The 23,464-nt window shown below is 40.0% G+C and overlaps 2 protein-coding genes and 1 long non-coding RNA gene across 6 annotated transcripts; 1 reads left to right on the forward strand and 2 right to left on the reverse strand.

Annotated features, from left to right (window-relative positions):
• Nucleotides 1-5,517: 5,517 nt before the first annotated feature.
• necap1 (NECAP endocytosis associated 1) lies at nt 5,518-11,326 on the reverse strand. Its single transcript, XM_034891751.1, has 8 exons — nt 11,116-11,326; nt 10,034-10,134; nt 9,219-9,323; nt 8,996-9,077; nt 8,129-8,237; nt 7,459-7,585; nt 7,029-7,122; nt 5,518-6,052 (listed from the first exon to the last, which is right to left on the reverse strand). The coding sequence occupies exons 1-8, from the start codon at nt 11,208-11,210 to the stop codon at nt 5,998-6,000; spliced, it is 768 nt and encodes a 255-aa protein (XP_034747642.1). The 5' UTR covers nt 11,211-11,326; the 3' UTR covers nt 5,518-5,997.
• Nucleotides 11,327-11,488: 162 nt separating this feature from the next.
• Nucleotides 11,489-21,160, forward strand: LOC117956608 (epsin-1-like). Of its 4 annotated transcripts, XM_034891747.1 has the most exons (12): nt 11,570-11,666; nt 12,258-12,385; nt 12,513-12,628; nt 13,458-13,613; nt 14,833-14,961; nt 15,282-15,402; nt 15,515-15,690; nt 16,080-16,727; nt 16,914-17,652; nt 18,636-18,782; nt 19,683-19,844; nt 20,366-21,160. In XM_034891747.1, exons 3-12 carry the CDS (start codon nt 12,560-12,562, stop codon nt 20,878-20,880), a joined length of 2,862 nt encoding a protein of 953 aa, XP_034747638.1. In that variant the 5' UTR covers nt 11,570-11,666; nt 12,258-12,385; nt 12,513-12,559; the 3' UTR covers nt 20,881-21,160. The 4 variants fall into 4 exon arrangements, with proteins under 4 accessions (XP_034747637.1, XP_034747639.1, XP_034747640.1 ...); XM_034891746.1 differs by lacking the exon at nt 12,258-12,385 and having other exon boundaries at nt 11,489-11,666; nt 12,520-12,628; XM_034891748.1 differs by lacking the exon at nt 12,258-12,385 and having other exon boundaries at nt 11,489-11,666; nt 12,520-12,628; nt 16,080-16,556.
• On the reverse strand, nt 16,590-16,928 carry LOC117956611. Its single transcript, XR_004659321.1, has 3 exons — nt 16,793-16,928; nt 16,688-16,759; nt 16,590-16,645 (listed from the first exon to the last, which is right to left on the reverse strand). It is a non-coding gene; the product is annotated as an uncharacterized LOC117956611 (long non-coding RNA).
• Nucleotides 21,161-23,464: the final 2,304 nt, after the last annotated feature.

Below are 23,464 nucleotides of genomic sequence, written 5' to 3' on the forward strand. Positions count from 1 at the left end.
GGGGGGCTGGCCGGTGGCCGTAAACTATTCCCCTCCTGACGTTTCACCTGATATGTTGCATTAATGCTTTGTGTAGCCAAGTATTCCAGGGCTGTGTGCTGTGAGTGTGTGTTTGTCCTGCCAAAGCATGAGTGAGAAAGAGATAAACAAAAGGCTAGAAGCTGACAAGAGGACAGAACATAAATATATAATTTTAACACTGCAATGAATAAATGCAGACTTGCAGACTAATATGACGTATGATGATATTGTGTTACCACTGTGGAATTTACAAGTTTCGGCTATTAAAAGTATGTATACTGTTATCCCATAACTGAAGGTCTAATAAGTGTGGCAGAGTCTAGTTTTATAGGACACAGGGACGGAATCCCAAGTACTTTAGTACTATTAATAATAGTTTAATGACTTTTTACAGGTCCTGTTGCCAGGTTTGTTTTAGACCAGCGCATATTTACTAGCAGCGTTACTCTGACAAAATGTCTCCTGCCTACCATACACAAAAGACTGAAAAGTCTTTGAAAAGACTAAAGTCTGACACAATCTCAGATCCGAAGACAAGCTGTCATAATGTCATTGATTTTTCTAGTCACAGACATTAAGGTTTTGCAAAGACTGGGGATCTTGCACAGTCACAATTTGCAAGAATACAACTGGACTGTTTTGAAAAATTCCACAAAGCTGGATAGCTAGCGTGCGCTGAAATAGCAAGGAAAGTTTGCTGATTTTCTGTTGGGACTACTGTTTTCTGCAACTACTGTGGCTAAAAAGCACTGGCTCCTAATCTGGCTTTGAAGGCGAGCAGAGCTCTTGTAATGTTGTTTTCTGACTGCGACACCTCTGGGCACCTGCTCTGAATTCCCAACTTTAAAACCTTAAGCCAAATAAAAACATGTATATGTGTCTGTCTTTTTTTATTAATTGCTGAAGTAGGTAGCTTTAAAAGTGATGCTAAGCTAAGATTAGACGTTAGTGATTTATGAGTCCTACAGGAGTGTGTTGGCCATCAGCCTGCCTGTCCTTCTGTTTGACCCCTACCAGACAGACCAGACAGACAGACTGACCCCATGTTGGTGTGTGATGACTAATCCCGTGTTACGCTCTTTGCATGTGAGTTACAGGTTTAACCTTTTAATCTGATCCCTTATAACACTGATGATGATGATGATGATAAGTCCTCTGGACGGGGAAACTTAATCTTCAGCGAGCATGCAGGGATATCAAGTGTATTGTGTCCTGAATTTCTGTTTAATGCATGTTTGGCTGAGACAAGGATCCAAATGAATCCATCAAACAGTCCAATTAAACGTTTTGGAGAGATGGGCTACTCGGCTTCAGAGGAGGTGACCCAGATAAAAAGAGGAGTGGGACACAAGCCTACAAACCACGGACCAGACATGTTCAGTGTCACACTTTACACCAGAATGCTAAAAAGGCCTCTGAGTTGAAGGAAGGTGAAACGAGATCGAGAGAAAGATGAATTGAGTTCCTGATGACGCTCAGCAGAGGCCACTGGTTTCTTCTTGTCAGCCTCAGTCGGTCCGCCCAGCTGTCTGCCGCTCTCTTTTTCAGTCTGTCAGCAAAGCTAAAAGCTACTGCCCAATGAGGTCATTGCAATACATCTCACTTCCACTAAAGTCCCTGACACACTAACCTGCTGTATACTATCAATAAATAGCCCTGGGCATTTTTGTAGTCTCCAAGTTCTTAGGTCTTGATTTTTACACTTACTGTAGGTGATGTGGGGTCACATCCTGTTAGAGATAGTTGGTTTTATAAATGGTTTACTACTCCAGAGTTTTGGCACCACCCTCAGGATTGTTGTCAATGCTATCCCAAATCTAGCAGGAGAGAAATAATTCAATTAAACCTAAAAATAAATATAATTACTCTCATAGAAGTGCAGTCTGAAGGAATCCGAATTTGAGGTCATCCCTGCGTAACAGCTCTAAGGATTCACAATAAAAACAAGACATCGCATGTCCTTTGAAAGGATTTATTGCCTCTCTCAATAAATTGGTCATGAATGAAAAAATGTTAGTCCAGTGATTTTACAGCCAGAGGGGAATGAGTGAGAAATGGGAGACATTTGTTATATTTCAGCCAGCAACACGAGCAATGCAAACACATGTCATCTCAATCAGCCCCGCATCTTAATGCTAATTTAATTTCAGTTCATGTGATTTAATCACAACAAACTAACATTTATAACAACATAATTTCATAGTATTTATGACAATTCATATGTCAAAGTCCTGTAAACACTGTCTAAATTCACCGTCGACCATAAGCCTGTTCAGCACAAATTAACATATCATTTGCTGCCATTAAGACATTCATCACATGAAGCAAGACATTTGTTTTGTTTTCCCCGCCATCTGTCCTGAGACTGGGGTGTGTGTTCAAACCTCCAACAGTGTACGTGTGTTCAGAAAAAGAACATTGTTAATAATTAGACTTTGAAGTGTGAAATATGCAACATGGGGATAACTGCATCAGGTCCTTCAGGTATAGTCACTCAGTATTACAATAAAATAAAAGGAATAGTTGGAAAAAATGAACAAACCAGATACATTTTAATTAGTGAGACATGTTTGTTCCTTTTGGACAGAGCCATGCTAACTGTCCCCCTCCTCGTTTCCAGTCTTTATGCTAAGCTATCAGCGACGTTACCCGGCTGTTGGCGTTAGATTCATATTAGTTCCCCACAGACATGAGAGTGATATCGATCATTTCACTGAACGCTCAGCAAGAAAAGCGATTAAGAGCATTTAGCAAAATGTCAAATAGGATTGGGCATCGAGAACCGATTCATATTTGGGATGGTTTAAAAAAAAATAAAAAGAAAAAAAATTACGTTTCCTTATTCGAATCGTTTGGATAATTTTATTACAAATCCACTCATTAACATGCGTTAAGTCTTGGTTGCCGTAGCAAGCAGCGCTCCAGTGTGGCTTTATTTTATGTTAGAAAAGCCCTGTAAAACTGCATAACACCATTAAATCAAAGGAAAACTTTACTCTTATTTGTGAAATAAGCATGTGACCCGTTTCAACTCCACCCCTCAAATAATCAGAATCGAAAGGAAGAATCGGAATCAGAATTGTTAAAATCCAAACGATGCCCAACCCTAATGTCAAACTACCTCCTTTACACTCCAAATATTTTTACTTCCTGTGCGGTTTATAAAGATATTTCTTACTTCTTTTCACATTCAGCACTTAATGAATGAACAAGGCTGTTTCTTCTGTTTCAACTACAGCTCCCTCTAACAAGTTGCCATTACAAAAGCCTCATTGTCATTTCACAAACATGAAAAGCGGGTACACAGATTACATGTGCACTTCTGTAATTATCACACTCCACTTCCACTCTAACACTCAAAACATGTTTTCATGTAAACAGAGGAGCAGTTGTTACAGAAAGGGGAGCATTTCATTAGGGAGGTGCAGCTAAATGTAAATCTGGTGGACATTAACAGTTTACTATAAGTTACAATATGCACAATCATATCTTTCCTCTGCTGGTCTCAGACTTGGGCCTTAAGGAGAGTAACATAGTCTGAGACTAATAGGACTTTCTGTAGAACTAGTCTGACATTCCTACTCTCGTCTATTCAATTCAACTGGATTTTGTAAATAGCCATGTTACTTGGGATGAGGTGAAAAAAAGCAATTAAGAAAGCCTCTAAGTATTTAAGTAGTTTTCATTTGCTGCCAGTAGACCAACACCCATCGCCAGATAGGTTTCATTCTTGGCTTATGTATTTATTCAAATAAATGCATTAAAAGTATGTAAACTGTAAATAAATGACAAATTAATATATGTCTGGATCTGGCTACTGATTTCAGTGTTACAAATAAAATAAGCCACCCAGTTGTAAACACAAATGTGATTTCACATTGTAAACATATTTATAGATTTAATACGGCAGACAGGAATGGTTTTTTCTACCTACAGTGTGTCATCCCACTGTAAGTGAGCTCTGTGATTCTATGAACACACTAAATACTGCGCAATGGATAATTCCTGGTGTCTGTGGCCATGAATACCGGTCAAAGGGAAAGGTTTTCAGATTCATTCATGGAAATGATCATGGCTTACACTTTACTTGAAGGTATCTACATAACAGTGACATGACACTGTAATGAACGTGTCATAAAACCTTATAAACAAGTCATAAACAATTATGACAAAACACTTCTTTTAGGACGTGTTATTTGGTTTTGTCATGACAAGATTTGGTTAGGTTCATGTGTTATGACAGTGTCATGACACATATGTAGATACCTTGAAGTAAAGTTTTAACAGATTGGGAAATGTAATCATTTTTGTGTTACAAAAGGCTTCCCAAATACTATTTTAACTTTTAAATCTGAAATAGTTCACAGATCATCTGATCATCAGATCATCTTTTGATGTGTGTGTGTCTTTGTGTTCCTAAATTAGCCCTTTTCTCTTGATTTGCCTTGGATATTTTGTTGAGGTACAGTGTTGCAGCTAACTGAATTAATGTCTATCAGTGGATATTCTGTGAAATGGTGCAAATAATCTTTAACATTTGTCAAATATCTAATACATGCCTCGGGTTATTTCACATAACAAAGAATATAGAAGTATAAAAAAAAATAGGCTACGTCAAATTATTTTTTTTTTAAAAGGGCCATACATGAGTGGGTCCCTGCTTTGTTCTCTATCCTGTATCATGGGTCCTTGGCTGAAAAACAACTGAGAAACTCTGGTTCAAGCACAGGGTTGCCTCTGCATTCATCTGAAATCTGGACAATTTCAATTTCAAGATCCCATAAAGCAAAGCTAATCTGAACATTTCAAAGTCACACCCTTAAATCCCCTTGCATTACTATAGAATGAAACCACTCTTTAGAAAGACAGTAGTCGTATTAAATACATACATTTTCAGACGCGTGGGCGAGGCAGTACCGCCCCCTGAATCAGTGTGGGGATGGGGACGAGTCAATTAATCCCATGTTACGTCTAAAAATCCAAGTATTATGAGTCTTCAACTGTTCTTCCAGGACTTATTTTAAATAAGTTAGACAGACTGATGCTGTCATTTCTAAATAATTTCAAGAAAAAAAAAGTATGAAATCACAGTTTCATTAGAAAAGAAAACATCTTACAGTTAAAAGTAGCCTTTCGCTTACAAAAGGTGCTCTAAGCGATGTCACACGGTTATTTAGGCTACAACATTTTTTGTCACATACAGAAAACATCTCACTATCTGCGAGCTGCCTGTCCCCAGAACACACTTTATAAAAAAAAAAACAAAAAAAAAAAAACACACACACACACACACAACAGGGTCACTGTAGACAGCCCAGGCTCCACAAACGCCAACAAAAACAAACTGTGTCAACCTGCACAAAACCTTCCAGCCAATTAAAGACAAGAAGGATTCACGAGGGGGGGGGGGTTAGTGTGCAGAAGCACGGGAGTGAGGGCAAGATGAGTAGGCGGGAGGGGCGAGCCAGCCTTGCTTTGTTTGAAAATACTATTAACAAGAAGTAACGTCACCCAACATCGGCTAGAGCACCTTTAAGCGGAGCAGCTCTCTACTCACAGCAGGTTACCGAGGTGTAGCACTCTGGACTGCCTGCAGAGGGAGCCGCTGCACTGAGAAAAACATTCCAGGTCACAAGATAAAGCTCTGCACAGACAGCCATCTGCTGGGGAGGTGACGTAGACAAGTAAAAGAGGAACACCTGCTTCTCAGGACGTCACACATAGCCCTTAAATATTTTTGGAAATGGCTCATATCATTTAATGGCTTTAAACAGATTAGTGCTTGAAAGGACTCGGATTCTTCCTGAATGAAATGATGTTGCGAGTTGCTGTTACAGCTCTGTGAAGTTTCACGTCTCTGCTTTGGGATCAGTGTGCGGGAGTTACTCTCAGTGGGATGCACAGGAAGCTACAGACACAGATGCAGGTGAGATGGGAAATCACTTCGCCAAAACTGGCGGAATAGCCGGCGAGGACTCAAAACTGGATCCAGTTTCCGGAGTCCTGTGGATGGGTTTGTTGTGGAACGGAGCTGGAAACACACAAACTCATGTTGGGTTTTATCTATGTAATCTGATAACGTATCACTGATTAGAAAAATGACCCTTTTTTTCTTTTCACAAATAAAAGAAAAACATACTAAACTAAGTCAACTAAATAAATATGCCATTTTAAAGTCAAATGTGTATAATGTATAATATGCACAAAATGTACACATCACCCAGCAAGCACATTTACATTCCTTCCTAAAAGTATATGGACATTCATCTGTTTGACATGTTGCTGCTCACAGACTAGGGAACAGTTTACAGCTCACCGGCACATCTTTTTACTATAATGAGTCCCCTTAATTACTAATATAACTAACTAATTTGGAAATAACTTTTTTTGGTGTGGAAAAAAAACGTAAGTGTCCCCCACTGAGACCTGCCCTCAAACCCCATCCAACACTTTTAGAATGAACTGGAACACCAGAGCTTAACACTCAACATCAGTGATGGACCCACTGGTTGATGCATAAACTAATGGAGTTTTTCCATTACGTGGTACCTGACTCGCCTCTATTTGCCTTTTTTTTTTCCATTTCGAAAAAGTTCCTAGTATCTGCCAACAGGTACTTTGTTTTAGTATCACCTCCGTCGAGGTTCCATGCGAGCTGAGGAGATACCAACAGGTGACGTGAAAACCCGCAGACTGCTGACTGGTCGGAGAGTATCGTCACTATTCACTGCCTCATGAAACTCCACCACCTGATCCCTACTGGGCAGACTCGGTTTAAAAATGACAAGATGACATATCTGGGATAGCTTGGCTTCACTTTTGTACAATGGGAGGAAGGGGGGACATGTTGTCCATCTTTCTATACCTTCTAAGGTTGGACCTCACTAATGCTTTTGTGGCTGACTAATCCCTAAGTAAAGTCTTTGAGTCATATGTTCTATGTATGTATTGTTTTGTCCACATACTTTTGGCACACAAGATATATTACAAAAAAACAAGTTGTCTACCTTGCCGGAGCGGAGAAGTCTCCCCAAAGATCTGAACTAGCGTTTGACTGAACCACAGTGTTCGAGTTACTACTGTCCAGCTCCAACAGGCAGTCTGACAGAGATACAGGGAGAAATACAGAGCTCATTAGACGCAGATTAAAAACTGACACACATTTCACTTCATTTTCTGAAGCCTGAAGCTCTAAAATGGAAGACTCATTTAACAAGCGACTAATTTCCACAGCGATTAAGAAAATAGGTCACTCCTGTTGGTTAAAGCTGCACAAAGACTCAATGTGAAATACAGCTGTCCCCCACACACACTGCAAAGATGTTAAGTTGCTCGATCACCCAAATTAAAAGTGCACGTTGGCTGTGTTTACTGACAAACACTACTACCGATGCACAGCACAAGTGCGTCTTTAGTCCGACTGAGGGGGTCATCTACCTGTTACAATGTTGTGATTGGACGAAACTGACGAAGGAGGAGGGGCTATCTTTCCTCCAGGTGGTGGTGGGAGCAGTCCAAACCCACCTGAGCCTTGTGGGCGGGGCTTATCCCTCTTTTTACCTTGCTAGAGACAAAGAAAAGAAAACTAACTCACTCTCAGAAGTTCTCAGAGTTTAAACCAGCAGTTTTGTTACAACATTTAGCTTAATTTTTTCTTTTTTAAAGCACAAACTTTTTATTTCCTTGGGTTTAATAATCAGTTGTTGATGATTTTCCCTACTGCAAAACCAAATTGCCTTTTGAGGACAAATTAATTAAGTGATTGATGGAGTGTTGACTAAAGAACAGCAAGAAAACGTAGATTTATAAGAGCCCTGTGGTACAAAGCTGGCAGCAAACTGGAAATTATGACTTGATAGATGTGTGAATCACAGACAGTCCTAAATGCATTGCTTCTCCATTCACACTTGAGCTCTATTTTCTGTTTTACAGGCAGCATGAACGTATTTATAAAAAGCCTGTTAAAAGAATATGTCCTTTCTGATTCATGTGATTACTTGCAGGCTAATTCCACAGACCAGAAGACCATTACGTATTGCACTCAATGGTTTTAATAATTAAAATGTTCTGAAAATGTAGTAAAATCTGGACATTTTGAGGTTCTTACCCCTATGTTGAGTGTGATGGTTTGTCCCTCTTTAAAGCCCAAGTCCAGTTTTGGTCCTGAATCCCCGAGCTGAGCACTTTTACTGAATTCAGTGTCCTGTTTCACCCATCTGCAGGGAGGCAGAGAGACAAACAAAACCCATCAGCACATATACACAAATAAACAACACATCTCAGCAGTTTCCAGGAAAACTACAGCACGCAGCTTTCCACAAGTACAGTCCTGTATATCTCAAAGACAGCATCCTGTTTTGCCTTGGACTGCTTATGCTGCAGATGGTTGGGGGGCAGAGGGAAACATTAACACTGTCAATACTTTGGAAGGACAACTGATGATAGCCTGTGTGTGAAATGGGAAATGTTCAGTCCTGCATTCATTGCCAGAGGTGTCAAAAGTTTCATATCATTCCTTTCTGCAGGGATGCAGAAGGGTTGGCTGGGCTTGTTAATACTAGTCATCCAACCACAACCAAATTCACTCTGTCCGGATGATGCGATTTTTGTGGATAGGTTTTTTGTTGTTGGTTTTTTATTTAACGATGACAAGCCGGAATGAAAACAAGCCGAACTGAAATAGGAGTAACGAGGCTATTTCTAAAATGTAATTGATAATAATGATAATTGTGTGAAAATGTAAGGAGTAGAAGTAAAAAGTCTGCTTTAAAATAATTACTCCAGTAAAGAATAGATACCAAAAATTCTAATTAATTAAGATAAAGTATTTATAAATCGTTACTTGACACCTCTGTTCATAGACTGTGAATGTTCAAGCTGTAACCAAGCTCCAGGTTCTTAAAAGTGACGTAACATTGATTTCAAGAAGACATTAACCCTCATTTTACACTGAAACCAATGGGTCACTGCTTACTTGAAATGGTCCTGCAAAGCCACGTTGAAATCAAAAGCGTCCCCTCGGTCCCCGAAGCCAACTCCTATGAAAGCACTGCGACCTGCGAACAAGAGGCGATGTTCCAGTAACTGACATGCAAAACAGCCAACATAAAGTACTTCCAAACCACATCCTTACAGGGAATTTTAAAGCCTTCAAACCGGGTAGATCGTAGTCATTTTCACAACATGCACATCCTCACCGTTGTCATCCTGTATCCGCAGAACAAAGTATCGGCTGGAGTCGCTGACCGTTTCCAATGCAGCGCCGGGATACTCCCTTAGTGGTGCCTGGGCAAACAGCTCCCCTGCAGGACATGAGGGGAAATAACAAGAGACACATGCAAAATAGTCAACCATCCATTCACTTATCTATCTATCTATTTTCTGTACTGTTTATCCTGGTACGATGCTGCGTTCATGTGGTGTCGGAATAATTGGAAAGATAAATTCCTTAAGTTGGAAACCAACAACGCGGGAAGTTGGCAAACATTTTGTACGTGACTTGGCGGATTGATGTCATATTACGCAGAAACATGGCGGACGAAAGTAAATGTTGTATGGATTGACAGTAAGAAACAATTCATGTACTGCATATTCATCTTTTGCTCACATGTCATTTTTATAGCATGACTTAGGTTGTAAACATTAGTAGCTAACCACATAGAGTGACCTAGACTAGTCCCAAAAAGCCTACTCATGGCTTCTCTATTCCTTATAAAAATTATTTACATAGCGATGGAGTCTTATTGCCAAATACTCATTTAAATCTTGTGCATCGTGTGATGGATAAACCTATTTGCTCCCGTCAACAAAGTCTCTCCTCATTGGAATGACACCGTCCGACATGGATTTCAAATGAATCCACCAGAAGTCCCTGGCGGCAGGGCAGGTAGCCATTATACCACAGGACTTCTGATCACTTGTACTGGGTAAGTCATGCACAGGTTATCATGCTTAAATGGGAATGAGCTTAATGTACTGGAGTTTTAGAGTACAGGATCCAATGAGGTCCTACCTGAGGTCTTGTCCTCCAGTTTGATGTATGCCACTTGGCCCTTGGCGGTGACCCTCATTCGACCAGACCAGTCTGGAGTATCCAGCTTCCAGTCAGCTGCCCTGTACACAAACATGGTATTAGACTACAATTTTACTCATTAAATGTATACAGTGCTGCTGCTAATAAGTTTAGAAACCCATGCTAAAGTTGATTAAAACGAGGAATACATTAGACATCTTTTGGAAATTGATCTTAATGCCTTAATTATTTTATTTTTATTTGGAAAAATCCATTCTTTAAGGAATCGAGAGAGAGATTGGCATGCATTTCCATCAAATCATCTCTCGGTACGAATCAAACCAGCTATTAGGCTGACTGAAATAAAACCATGCAAATCTCTAGGTATGGTGAAGGGTATGTGATGATGTGAGGCTATTTTAATTCCAAAGGTCAAAGGAACTTTATCAGAACATACATAATCATATTACAAAGGAAATAAACAATAAAGCAAAGTACTGTCACAAACAAGGATACATAATATACATTTTACAAGAATATGAGGTTGCTGGTGGTCATTTGGATGCATGTAATATGATTATTTGGTATTATCTTCCTGCAAGCCCACCCAGAAAGTAATAATGTCTCAAATGTGCTTGCATATCGAGCAAAGTTAAAATCTATATTAACAAACTCGAGCCATATTCGCAGAAAACTTGAACAGCGTTTTGTTCCCAAATCAATAGTGTCACTGTGTAAAGGGGACATCCAAGTTGTCATCAAAGAGTGGGATTGTCCTGGCACATCGCCAGCATCGACCCGGCGAAATGACAAACAGCCCCGTCACATCTGTGACAGCTCCACCGCTCTGAACAACGAAGCGGCGAAGAACCAGCCACGAATCCAACCGTGAACATATTTACAACTAGAAACACGTTTTTCATCTCCGCTCTTCATACATTACAGAATAAAGCCCCTATTCATGATTTGGAAGCATGTTGAGGCAGCGAGCGGTGAAAGTGAAATGTCCGCAGCGAGCGACACCAAACACCGTTAGACCCTATGTCTACAGCGCCGTTAACGCCCGGAGGTTATTTCTTTACCTGTATGCGCGGTTAGAAGCTCGCGGTGGGATGCGATAAACGTTGACATCGGGTTTCATGCACAGGATCGACTCGTACTCGCCCTCGGCCGCCATCTTGACTCAACTGTTATTGATGTGGGAGTTGTGGCTGTGACTCATTTATTCGGTTCTGTTCAGAGGAGGGGGTCGTGTGTGTGTGTGTGTGTGTGTGTGTGTGTGTGTGTGTGTGTGTGTGTGTGTTTGTGTGTGTTTTAATAACATATTTAATATAACAGTAAATAGGCCTACGTGACAGCCAGTCTACTGAAATGCCTCACAAATAGCACTTTACTCTCGTGAAACTGCTGAACATTTTTATTTTATAGGAAAATAAGAGTTTCCGCTATTTTTCTTCTTTTTATTATTATCACAGGTGAAAAGACGCAGAGCAGGTTAACAAAATTGTGTATTTTACTGTGAAAAAATAACAACAATTATCGTGAGGGGGCGTGGACTTGCAGGTGCTGAAACTGCGGAAGCGGAAGTCGTCGTAGCGTCGTATCCTCGAAGATTCCTGAAGATCTACTCAGGGTTAGTCTTTCATTTTTGCTGCAAATATTCAAAGTTAATGCACAAAATGACGCGTGGCCAGTTGGTGACATATTGAACTTAAAGCAGTGGCAGTTTCTCGATAGAAGACCCTTCGTTTTTATCGCTGCAGTCTAATATTTAAGCTCAATTCAGCTGGCTTGACAACATCGTATGCCCGTTAGCCATATTGACGGCAGCTGGCCGTCCTCAGTCGCTCTCCGAGGTCCTGAAATGACAAAGTGGGAATCTTTACAGATACCTTACTTTCAAGCACGTCGACTTACAGTTAATAGGGCTTAGACTGCTCACCCACGTGCACTATAAAGGACGTTTTAACCCATATTTTCTCAGACCAGCATCCTGGCAGCTAACTAGCTTGTAGCTTAGCCACATTGCTAGCTAACTTAGATGAGGATTTGTGTTTCTGGCAGTGATTATGATAAACTGTCACGAGCTGTCACATACAGCGGGTGTAGCCACTCCTTCAGTGTAGCTTTGCAGTCACACATTCATAAATGTAAGCTTGCCATTGTCACTCAGTGCCAACCCATTCGTAGGCTCGTCTTTATGTTGACTGGTTCCTCCCTGCAGCTGTAGGATCTGGTTTCGGACAGCCCGAGACAGTCAATGCAGTCAGGGGGAAGACAGAGCAGCAGGGTGTACGCTTACTAGACCAGCACTCAAGCAACATAAAATACATCTTTGACACACATACTTTACAGTGTATGTGTTTTTTGTGTGTGTGTTTTTATTTGATTGTGTGTAAGAATGTCAATGTGTGTGTGTGTGCTGTTCTCTGTGCTGGTGACTCTGTATGCATGCAATGTTGTTCACAAGTTTATTTCTGAACCAGATCCCGGTGGTTTGATTCCCCACCTCCCCCCCCAGACACCATGACGTCCTCTATGCTCCGCAGACAGCTGAAGAACCTGGTCCAGAACTACTCTGAGGCTGAGGTCAAGGTAAAATAAACTGAATTCAAGGGGAATGAAAGACTTGGCAAACTGCTATATTTTCCGTAATAAATGAGCTACATTTCCCCTACAGCAGGAAAAACATTTTGCTCCTTCTTGTTCAAGATGCATTTTTTTTTTCAAAAGGATTTTTAGAACGTTTTTGCTTTATTTGATAGGAGAAAGTTAAAAAGGCGAGAGAGATGTTTTAAACTTAGTGGTTAATATCCATTTAAGATGTATTGTGCATCATTTTTTGCTGTTAGTTAACATTATATATGTGACATTTGATACAGCTGTGGGGTTTTAAACCATTTGTTGTCTATACAATATGAGTTTGAAAGGATGTACACGCCCAAGGGACAGTTGAGTTAAAGAGGTGCAAAGTCAATAGAACAAGCCATTAATTTAAAGTATGTACAGCAGTAAACCCATACAGTTCTTTTCAGTCACAGTGAGCCATAATCTTGAATCCTAACCGTCTTAAATAACCTAATAGATTTTTTTAATCAGGGAAATGTGGGAATGTTTTTCTGGCAAATATGCTGATCTGATGAAACATTATCTGTAATAGCCTGGCAGAACATATTTAATTATCATTTTGTTAAAATGAGATGACGGCAAGGATGGCTTGCTACACTGTAAGCGGTGCCACAATTTGTAACTTTGAGCCTTTCATTGTTACAAGCTTGCATCTGACCTTTGGATGGTTGCAACCTTACATTTTTGACATTTCTTGCTTCATTTCATTTTTTATTTATACTTATTTGTACTCCTTATTGAGCACCTTTGGGGAAATAACAATTTACACTCTGTTATTGCTTTGCTTCTTTTGTAGGTGAGAGAGGCGACGTCTAATGACCCGTGGGGCCCATCCAGCACTCAGATGGCAGACCTGTCGGATCTGACCTACAATGTGGTGGCCTGCAACGAGATCATGACAATGCTCTGGAAGCGCCTGAAAGACGACAAGAACTGGAGACACATTCATAAGGTACCAATAACAAGGCATAATAACTGTATTATGTACCAAGACTGTAGTTTAAAAGCCATTTCATGCAGTTAATATTAAAGCTGTTATGTCAACCTTAATTTCACTGTATTTATAGAAACAGGACATTTTCAAATACAGCCATTATTTTAAATGTGGATGGGACCTGTAGCACCAGACCCCGGTGTGGTGTCTCATTTGGATGTTTTATAACATTCAGGCTGATAAGATCACCCAAAGAATCATCATTAGCTTTTTTTTTTTTTTTTTTTTTAAACAATAGCTGTGACCAACATGATAAACATGTCTCTGGTCTCAAACAATGAACACATAGTCATACATATTTTTTTGTTACTAGCATGTCATGCTACCCTTTGATTTAGCAAGAAATATTAGAATATGCGATTAAAACCTGGATATTCTCTATTAGCGTCATATACGTGTTAGGGCTGCCCGATTATGGGACCAATCACAATCAGTATTATTTTTGTCAATATTGAAATTACTATTATTTAACAAGATTATTCGTTGACTTTTGAAAAGAGGTTGCGATTATAATTTTTTTTATATAAACAAAACTTGTTAAACAAATCAACAGTGAAAATACTTTGATCCGTGAAATTTCTCTTTATAGAACAGTTTGAACTATAAGACAAAATAAAAGTTTACTTGCAACATGTAATGTGCAAAATAATCAGTCTTCTCGATCACTCTGTTTTTATGATCTTTAGGAGCCAAAATCGTAATAACAATTAAAAATAGATTAACTGCATAGTCCTACAACATGTACAGGGATACCCATCGTTTAAAAGATTCAAATCTTAACGTTGTCTTGTTGTTGTTGTTGTTGTTTTAACGGTTCTACCTCAACTAAAATGCCTTGCCATTAAGTGAAAGCACTCTGTATTCCATTACATTCAATGATATGAGTACTTTATCTGATCTGTAGTAAGAACATAAACTGCAGCACCAATGTGCCTTTGTATTTGCACATTACGCTACACTAGTGTCCACTACTAGCATTGCGTTTTTAAAACTATTGCATATTATTTATTATTTCCTACCAAATCTGTGATTTTACACAGATTTTAGTTTTGTGTTTGTTATTTTATTCTTTGAATTCCACACTTATATGGAAGCTGTTGCAATCAGCTTATTTACATTCTGTGATATTCATCATCGTTTGTTTATTGTCATGCTTTTTTGTTGTTGTTCATCCCAGTCCCTCACGCTGCTGGAGTACCTGTTAAAGACCGGGGACGATCGTGTGCTCCTGAAAATGAAAGACAACATCTACATTGTCAAAGCCCTCACAGAGTATCGCTTTGTGGAAAAAGATGGCAAAGATCAGGTGACTATTTAATTATCTATTCAAAGGTTGCATACAATGCATTAAGGTTATCCATTATTGGTACTATATTATTCATATCATCATACACCTTTTAACCCCTAGACTAAGTACCTACTTAAAGAATGAAAACAGATTGAGATTCAAGTTTTGTGTCTCAAACAAATGTAAGACTCCCTTTGTTTCAAAAGCTTTACAGAGTAACAATGCTTGACACTTTTAGGCTTAGACTTGAACCATTTAAGGGATTTTAAGCCTTAGATAGCATTCTGCACAAAGTGCCAAAGTCAAATCAAAGTCTAATCTATGCATATCTGTTCCAGGGTGGAAATGTGAGAGAGAAGGCCAAAGTGGTCCTTGTTCTTATGGAGGATGATGAGAAACTAAAGGAGGAGAGAGACTTTGCCCTCAAGACCAGAGAGAAGACGTCCAAAGGTTCTGCTGGTGAGCCCATCTGCTAAATGCCTATTGTTTGAACTGTTTTAGTATAATTCTCTTTATTTGTCTGTCTCTCACACAAATCTCATTCAATCTCTTTTTCACCCCTTCTAACCAGCCTCATCCACGGATGCCGTCACGGATCCTAACTACAAGCCAGTCTACGTTCCCGGGACCTCAGGGCTTCCATCCTTAGACAACATACCCTCAGTGGCTGACTTGGCCGCTTCCTTCGCTGCCCGCAAAGAGGAGCGTCTTAAACAGGAAGCCGAAAAGAAAGACGCAGAGAGGAGGGTAAGTAAAATAGCAAACACAGTACAGGGGTCAGCTTTTAGCAAGGGGACACAATAGTTTGAACACTTTACACCAGTGTAATATAATGTAATAATTTGAGAACAACACCAAAATCCATAGCCTAAACAGTTATTTTGACAGCCCTTTGACAAAGTACCTACAAAATCCACATACTACACAACATTAAAGAAAAAAGTTTCAGTCAAAAAATGGAGCATTAGAAATGAGATTGCGGAGTTGTTCTCAAACTACTACTAATTGCAGTCGATTACTCAACCTAAACAAATCGGTTTGATCAGTATAACAGAACATGTTTAGTTACACCGCTAATGATGCCATTAATAAGTCTTTGTGTTAACCTCTCTTATATTGCAATTGTACTATCCTAGGCCAAAATGAGTGAAGAGGAGCTGAAATGGGAGGATGCCGGGAAAGGCAGTGACGCAAAAGGGGGTGCCTGGGGAGGTGAGAAAGCAGAGGAGAAGGAGGTGAAAGAACCTAAAGAGGCCACAGATCCATGGGGCACATCAGCAAAACCTGACACAGAAGCTAGCACTGATCCTTGGGGTGCTCCAGCTAAAACTGAGGAAGATCCATTTTCAGCGCCTAAAACAGTTGAAAATTCATTTGCTGCTCCAAAGAATGAAGAAGATCCTTTTGCAGCACCAAAAGATGACCCGTTCAACACCCCAAAAGATAGTTCAGACCCCTTCAATGCACCCAAAGACAAGGAGGATCCATTTGCTGCACCAAAAGATAAACCAGATCCCGTCAGTTCGGCTAACAATGATCCATTCAACACCCCAAAGGATGATTCATTTAACACCCCGAAGGATGATCCTTTCAACGCCCCAAAGAATGATCCCTTCAACGCCGCAAAGGATGATCCATTCAACAACTTCAACACCCCAAAGGATGATCCCTTCAACGCCCCGAAGGATGATCCTTTCAACAACTTCAACACCCCAAAGGATGATCCCTTCAACAACTTCAACACCCCAAAGGATGATCCCTTCAACGCCCCAAAGGATGATCCCTTCAACAACTTCAACACCCCAAAGGATGATCCCTTCAACGCCCCAAAGGATGATCCCTTCAACACCTTCAACACCCCAAAGGATGATCCCTTCAACACCCCAAAGGAGGATCCATTTAATGCATCAAAGAGTGACAAATGTAATGCTCCAAAAGATGATCCTTTTAACACCCTAAATCATGATCCTTTTAATGCTCCAAAGCGCGATCCTTTTAATGCCCCAAATGATGACCCATTCGGTACCCCAAGAGATGATCCATTCACTGCACCAGCTTCAACACCCCCTAAGGAAGACCCATTTTCAGCCCCAGCATTGTCTAAAGATGACCCCTTCACTGCTTCCACAACACCACCTAAAGAAGAACCTTTCTCTACACCCATTAAACCTCCCCAAGACGACCCTTTTACTGCTGCAACACCACCCAAAGAGGATCCTTTCGCTGCACCATCCAAACCCACAAAAGACGCCCCTTTTACTGCAGCAACAACACCACCCAAAGAGGATCCTTTTGCTGCACCATCCAAACCCACAAAAGACGCCCCTTTCACTGCCGCAACAACACCACCCAAAGACGACCCTTTCGCTGCAGCAACAACACCACCCAAAGACGACCCTTTTGCTGCAGTTACAACACCCCCTAAAGAGGACCTACTCACAGTGCCATCCAGTCCACCAGAAGGTGATGCCTCGGATCCCTTCAATGCTCCTCCGGTGACCTCGCCCCATGGCAGTGCAGATTTGTGGGGAGCCCCTGCTAGTTCTCCACCTGCCACCGGATCAGATCCCTGGGGGCCGCCATCTGCTCCAAAGGAAACAAAGAGCGGAGATCCCTGGGGGGATGGGACGAGCCTCTCCTCACCCATTGATCATTCTGATGCATTTAAGGATACATCGAACCTGGACAATGACCCATGGGGAGCCCCAGGTAAGAAACTAACAAATAAATGCTTCTAAACTCCCAATTCACTTTGCATTTTCTCCCAGTTTTTCCTCCGTATCCCATTGCCTTCTTTAGCTTTCTCAGGTATCATCATAACTCGATCAATTTATGACAAAATGGTCATATATTGTGTACGACGCAACCACTCTGTCTCCAGAATCATCTATCACTGAACTCTTCACCTAGCGGATTTACTGGCTTTACAAAGTGTAATTATTGTATGCCAGAGAGCAGCGTCAAAGCAAGGAGCACTCACACAAAAACCACAAAAACAATAGCTCAACATAAAGAATCTGAAACGACTGAGTGGTTACGACTTATGATTGAAATATTTTTTGTCAGGTAGTAGGCTTCCCATTAAGTGTCATTTGGAACTGCTGTGTTTAACACTTTATTTGTGAAATGGCTAGGACCCTGAGTAAGACTTTAAAGAGCACCAGAAGCAGACATTCGCTATCTGTAAACGTCCAAAATGACATCATGACTTTGTCTAAACATACACTCCGACATTCTTAAGCCAAGTGGCGTGTGACTTGTTTGCATTTTGAGCTATCCGTGTGTATGTCTACGCTGAATACGCTAAAAAGCGAGGATTTGGGATTTATACGCCAGCAATGCCATACGATATGGGGTGTCATATGTACGCCATTTCACGAGATCAGTCTGAAACATCAGAAAACGCTCATGAGGACATGTCAAAAGTCATTGACCATTAGTCATTGTAGCGCCATTTGTATCCAACGCCAGAGACCATCCTTGAACAGAGACAGGGGTTATGATCTTCCCCCCATACACTAGTACTTACATTACATGGAGAAGGCTGTGTGATATGGTTTAAAGTGAACGTTATGTTTAGAGTATTTTATCTCTACACTATACAATAAAGCCCTTATACTGAAGTTTATGTCTTATCTGTATAGTATTGGTCTGTCCTGTTTGAGTTTTTTTTGCTTTATTTCCCTGTTTAGCTGCAGCTCTAGTTAGCACAGGTGATGCATGGGGTTCACCTGCTCCGACCTTAGACTCCTCCTCATCCAGTGACCCCTTTGGAGATGGTGCATCTAAAAAAAGTGATCCTTGGGGTGCTCCAAGTAACGCACCTAGCAATGACACAGGTACATTTCACTTTACACTTTGTCTGAAAGCTTATTTCTGTGATCCATCCATTATTGACAAGAGGAAAATGTCATTGCCTCTTTTTCATATTCAGCAATAAAATGCTCCGATCTGATTAAATCATGTAACTCTTCTGCTTAGTCTGCCAAAATGTACGCTAGTTCTGAATCAATAGAAGTCTATGCCAGCTTGCTTGGTGAACGGCTGAGAATAATGACTCTAAAACTTAACTGTTTATGTGCCTGCATCTGTGCTTGTTTATGTGTGAAATATATATGCTTTTCTTATATACACATAACCCTTGTGTTGTCTTCTCGTCGACCATGAACGTTTTCCGTTGACATTTTTCACGCTTATCAATGTTTTTTGTTTTTGTTTTTTTTAAATTCATGGTCAATAAACCTAATTTATATATAATTATAACTTTTTTTGTTTAAAAAAGCATACGTTTTTTTGATTAATAGTTAAGATCTTAGGATTTTGAGTGATATACAGACTGGTCAAAATTTTTGAAACCAAATGATATCAAATTGAATAAAACACCCAATATTCAATTGAAGTAATCTTTAAATTAAGTATATTTTACCACAAAGAATTTTGTATGGGTTCCATACCATACAATGTGAATCCATGTTATTGTTGGGAAATTTGGTTAAAGCAAACTCATATTTTTGAAATTAAAAACTATAAAAATGACAACACAAGGGTTAATGGTCATTTGCATGTGTGACCGTTTTCTTCCATATTCTCCCTTTCACCTCCATTTCCCATCATTCAGCAGTTGGCTAACAATCCTAATCAACTAAACTTCTCTTCCGCTTTGCTCTCTCTTCCTCCCTGACCTGTCCCCAAAAGAAAACACCTTTTAGAGTAGAATTGGACCTTTTATTGTATTACAGGAAAGCAAACGGCGCAAGAAGAGAAGTTGCATAAAAAGACTACGTCGTTTCTGGGCTCTGCGGGGGCATCGCTTGTTGACCTGGACGATCTTTTTTCTTCTAACCCCAAACCCGAACAGCGCCCCCTCGCCAACAAGCTCGTCGCCCAGACACAAGCCATCGGTAAGGACGGAAAAAATGCTCCACTCTGCGTGACCAATACCATTTTTGAAAACGTCAGAAACTTAATGTGGATTTATTTGTGGTGCGCTTGATTCAAACGGATGCATGGTCAACTTCAATGACTAGAAAATCACTGAAATATTATAATTCAGCAATTCCCCGGTGAAATGTTTGCCACTACTGTTCAACTGTAGTCCAGAGAGAAAGAGTGCGAGAATGACAGAGAAAGTATGAGTGACAAATGAATATTTATCAATAGGTTTGTATGGAAAAGTGTATTGTGATTATGTGTTTTGCCTAACCACCCCTGCCCCATGGCTGTAAAGTGTATAGATGTTGTTGTGTGTGAGTATTAGTGACCTGTTGAAGTTCAGTATAGAGACTAGTGTATATAGCCAGCAGACATTTTAACTCTTTCCACCCTTCTCTACTTTGGTGAATTTTCTCTTTGCTGGAATACTTGTACATCCCTCCCTCCTTCCCCTCATTCCTCCATCTTCCTATTCCTCCTAATTTCCCAGGCGCTTTCAAAGCCAGGGGCATGACATCTGCCCCCGTGGTCAAATCAGGGACTGTTGCAGGGGGGTTCCTTCCAGAAACATCATACAGCAGTCCTTTTGGTTCCACCCTTGCTCCCTCCTTCGGTGCACCTTCTCCCACTTTTGGAGCTGCTAATCCTTCCAGTGAAACTCCCCTATTTCAGCTACCGTCCCATACCATGAGCTCATACATGGGAAGAACTGGAATGGTACAATCCGTTTCTGTGGGAGGGAGTCCACAAATGGGCCTTAACGTGAACCCCCCCTTTGGAGGAGTGGGACTTGTGCATTCTGGAATCCCGGTGGGGAATCCTCTGGCAGACTCCCTGTCATTGGGGACAGGAATGGGTCAGTCTAGTTTCTATGGAGGATATCGCCAAGCAGGAGAGGCTCACTTGGGAGGATCCACTCCACCGGGCGGCGGGGGGAGTCCCCAGTTTCTCTCAGGCAGTGGGTCGGGTGAGACATTGAACAAAAACAATCCATTCCTGTTCTGATACCTTGCCATGCATTCATCACACTGGGTAGTTTGACATGTTTTAGCCTTTTAAATGTATACGTTGCAAAAACTTTTCCCAAAACATAGCATCGATTGAAATTGCTTTATTACGCACCTCCAGGCGGCCATTGGTTCTCAGGTACCCTCAGCTAAATTTGCCGTCAACCTTGCAATAGATAATTAAAATGTATTTCAGTTTTGTAGGCAGGGACTTTTAAAAGATCTTGTGTTGAAAGGCACGTGAAAAAGATGATGTGAATTTGGTAATATCTTGTGTTGCTTTTCAGCAGCTGTCTCTCAAAGTTCAGATGTCATATGTCCTTGAATTTATGAAGAAAGAAGACCAAATAATGAGACAATAATTTAGTCGTAAGAGTTCCCTCTTCCTAACTTATTAAGCTTATAATAACATTAATTTGACAAATGTGGTGGGCTGAAAACAATGACAGCCTCAAAAGTAGGAAACAGTATAAACCCTTTATGTAATAATAATAATAATAATAATAAATTTAATTTATAATGCACTTTATATTCGCAAAAATCTCAAAGTGCTAATGTAATCTTTTGGTAAATGAGCAGTAGTTACATGTATATAACTTGTCAGGCTAAAACATGCAAAAGAACTTTTAAGATCCTTTAATTGAAGTCCTCCCCTTCTGAACTACACATGTCCAATCAATATAATAGCCATGGTTTAAATGGATGCAATACAACATAATGCACACAAATCTATTGGCAAGGCCAGCAGTCGTATTCTTTTTCATGCACAAGTCTGAGAAACGATCTGAATGAATCTGAAGAATTACTGTAGATGTGAGTGTTGAGCTGTAAATCATTGACAGAACTGATCCAGGAAAGACGTCACTGTGGGTTATCAGTAAGTGTGTTTGTGTTTGTACAAGGCAGAGCGTGTGTGCATGTGTGTGTGTGTGTGTGTGTATGTGTGTGTTCTATACTGTATATTGTGCTGATGTAAATACTAGAAGTAATCACAGATAAACCTTGAAATATTCTGTATATTAGAGTGTTACAATCATGAGTAACTATTTATGGATCTATTTATTGATTGATTGATTTATTGCTTGATTATTTATTGATGCAGCAATCCGACAAAGTTCAGGTCAACTTTCATTACAGTGTCACTATCACGCGGTTGACCTGGCAGTATTTATTACCAGTGATTTTAAGCATGATTGGCTTCAATCTGATACGGCTGTTCAAGAACTGCACTATCAATCAACTCGGTAACCAATGGTGGCTTTCTCTTCCCGGTTTTAGATTTGTAGTTGTTCAGGATTTGTTGTGTAATTGAACATGTCTCCTCTGTATTTCTAGGCATTATACAAGAAAACGTGTGTGGGGCTGTGTTATGAAATATTTCAACACACACCTTTATTGCTGCATTTAGTTCTACAAACAGCTGCTTCCTTGTGTCTGGAAATACATTTTTGACATGTTTTGACTGAAAAAGTAGCAGGAATAATCATAGTTTATGAGATGTGAAGGCTGAAATGACTTCCAAGAGGTCACTCGGTGCGTTTCATGAGCCTGTATGTGTCTTTCATGTATTTTTGGACTTCTTTAAATGTAAAGTTTGGTGGAAAACTTGACTGAAAGACAGTTTAGCTTCGAGGTGAGAATGAGTAACAAGTCCATAACACTATTGTTATTATTTCTCAAATTTAATTTTGTATCAAATTAATTTATTTTGCTGTGTATTCCAATTTAAAACTGTCTTGTAAACTGTGAAGGTATACAGTACATTTGAGAAATAAAATGATACAATAAGTGACGCACTTCCTGTTCTCTATTTATTTATTAAGGCATTTATGACTACATTTTGTATTTTCTAAAGCATATTTTCTCAAATCTCAATTTTAAACAGAATTTCTCATTGTTTATTGGGGATTTCTTTGTCTTTACACCCATAAAAACTGCCCTACTCTCACCACAAGAGGGCAATAAATACTCGTATACAGACATAACATTCTAGACAATGAAACATTTCATACACATCCAGTTGATGCCACTTGCCAAATGTCATTTGCATATCACTTCCTTAATATGCAGTATATATAAACAATGCAACAATTCTAAAGAAGATCCTGCTAAAGGAACAATTTTTGCCTTAAGTGCTTTAAAAATAAATGTATAAAGTGATCAATTTACTACCTTCAACGCACATACACTGAGAATGGAGTTATGGAGACATTTTGTATGTTTACACCTAAAAGATGTACTCACGCTGCACAAAATTATAAAAGCAACACTTGTTTTTGCCCCCATTTTTCATGAGCGGAATTCAAAGATTTAAGACATTTTCTTTGTACACAAAAGGCTTATTTCTCTCAAATACTGATCACAAATCTAAATCTGTAATAGTGAGCGCTTCTCCTTTGCCGAGATAATCCATCCACCTCACAGGTGTGGCATATAAAGATGCTGATTAGACAGCATGGTATTATTGCACAGGTGTGCCTTAGGCTGGCCACAATAAAAGGCCACTCTAACCGCTGCAGCTTTACTGTAATGGGGGGGGGGGGTCCAAAAACCAGTGAGTATGATGATGAAGAACAAGAGCA

The sequence above is a fragment of the Etheostoma cragini genome, chromosome 14, assembly GCF_013103735.1.
Source record: "Etheostoma cragini isolate CJK2018 chromosome 14, CSU_Ecrag_1.0, whole genome shotgun sequence".
Classification (NCBI taxonomy): domain Eukaryota; kingdom Metazoa; phylum Chordata; class Actinopteri; order Perciformes; family Percidae; genus Etheostoma; species Etheostoma cragini.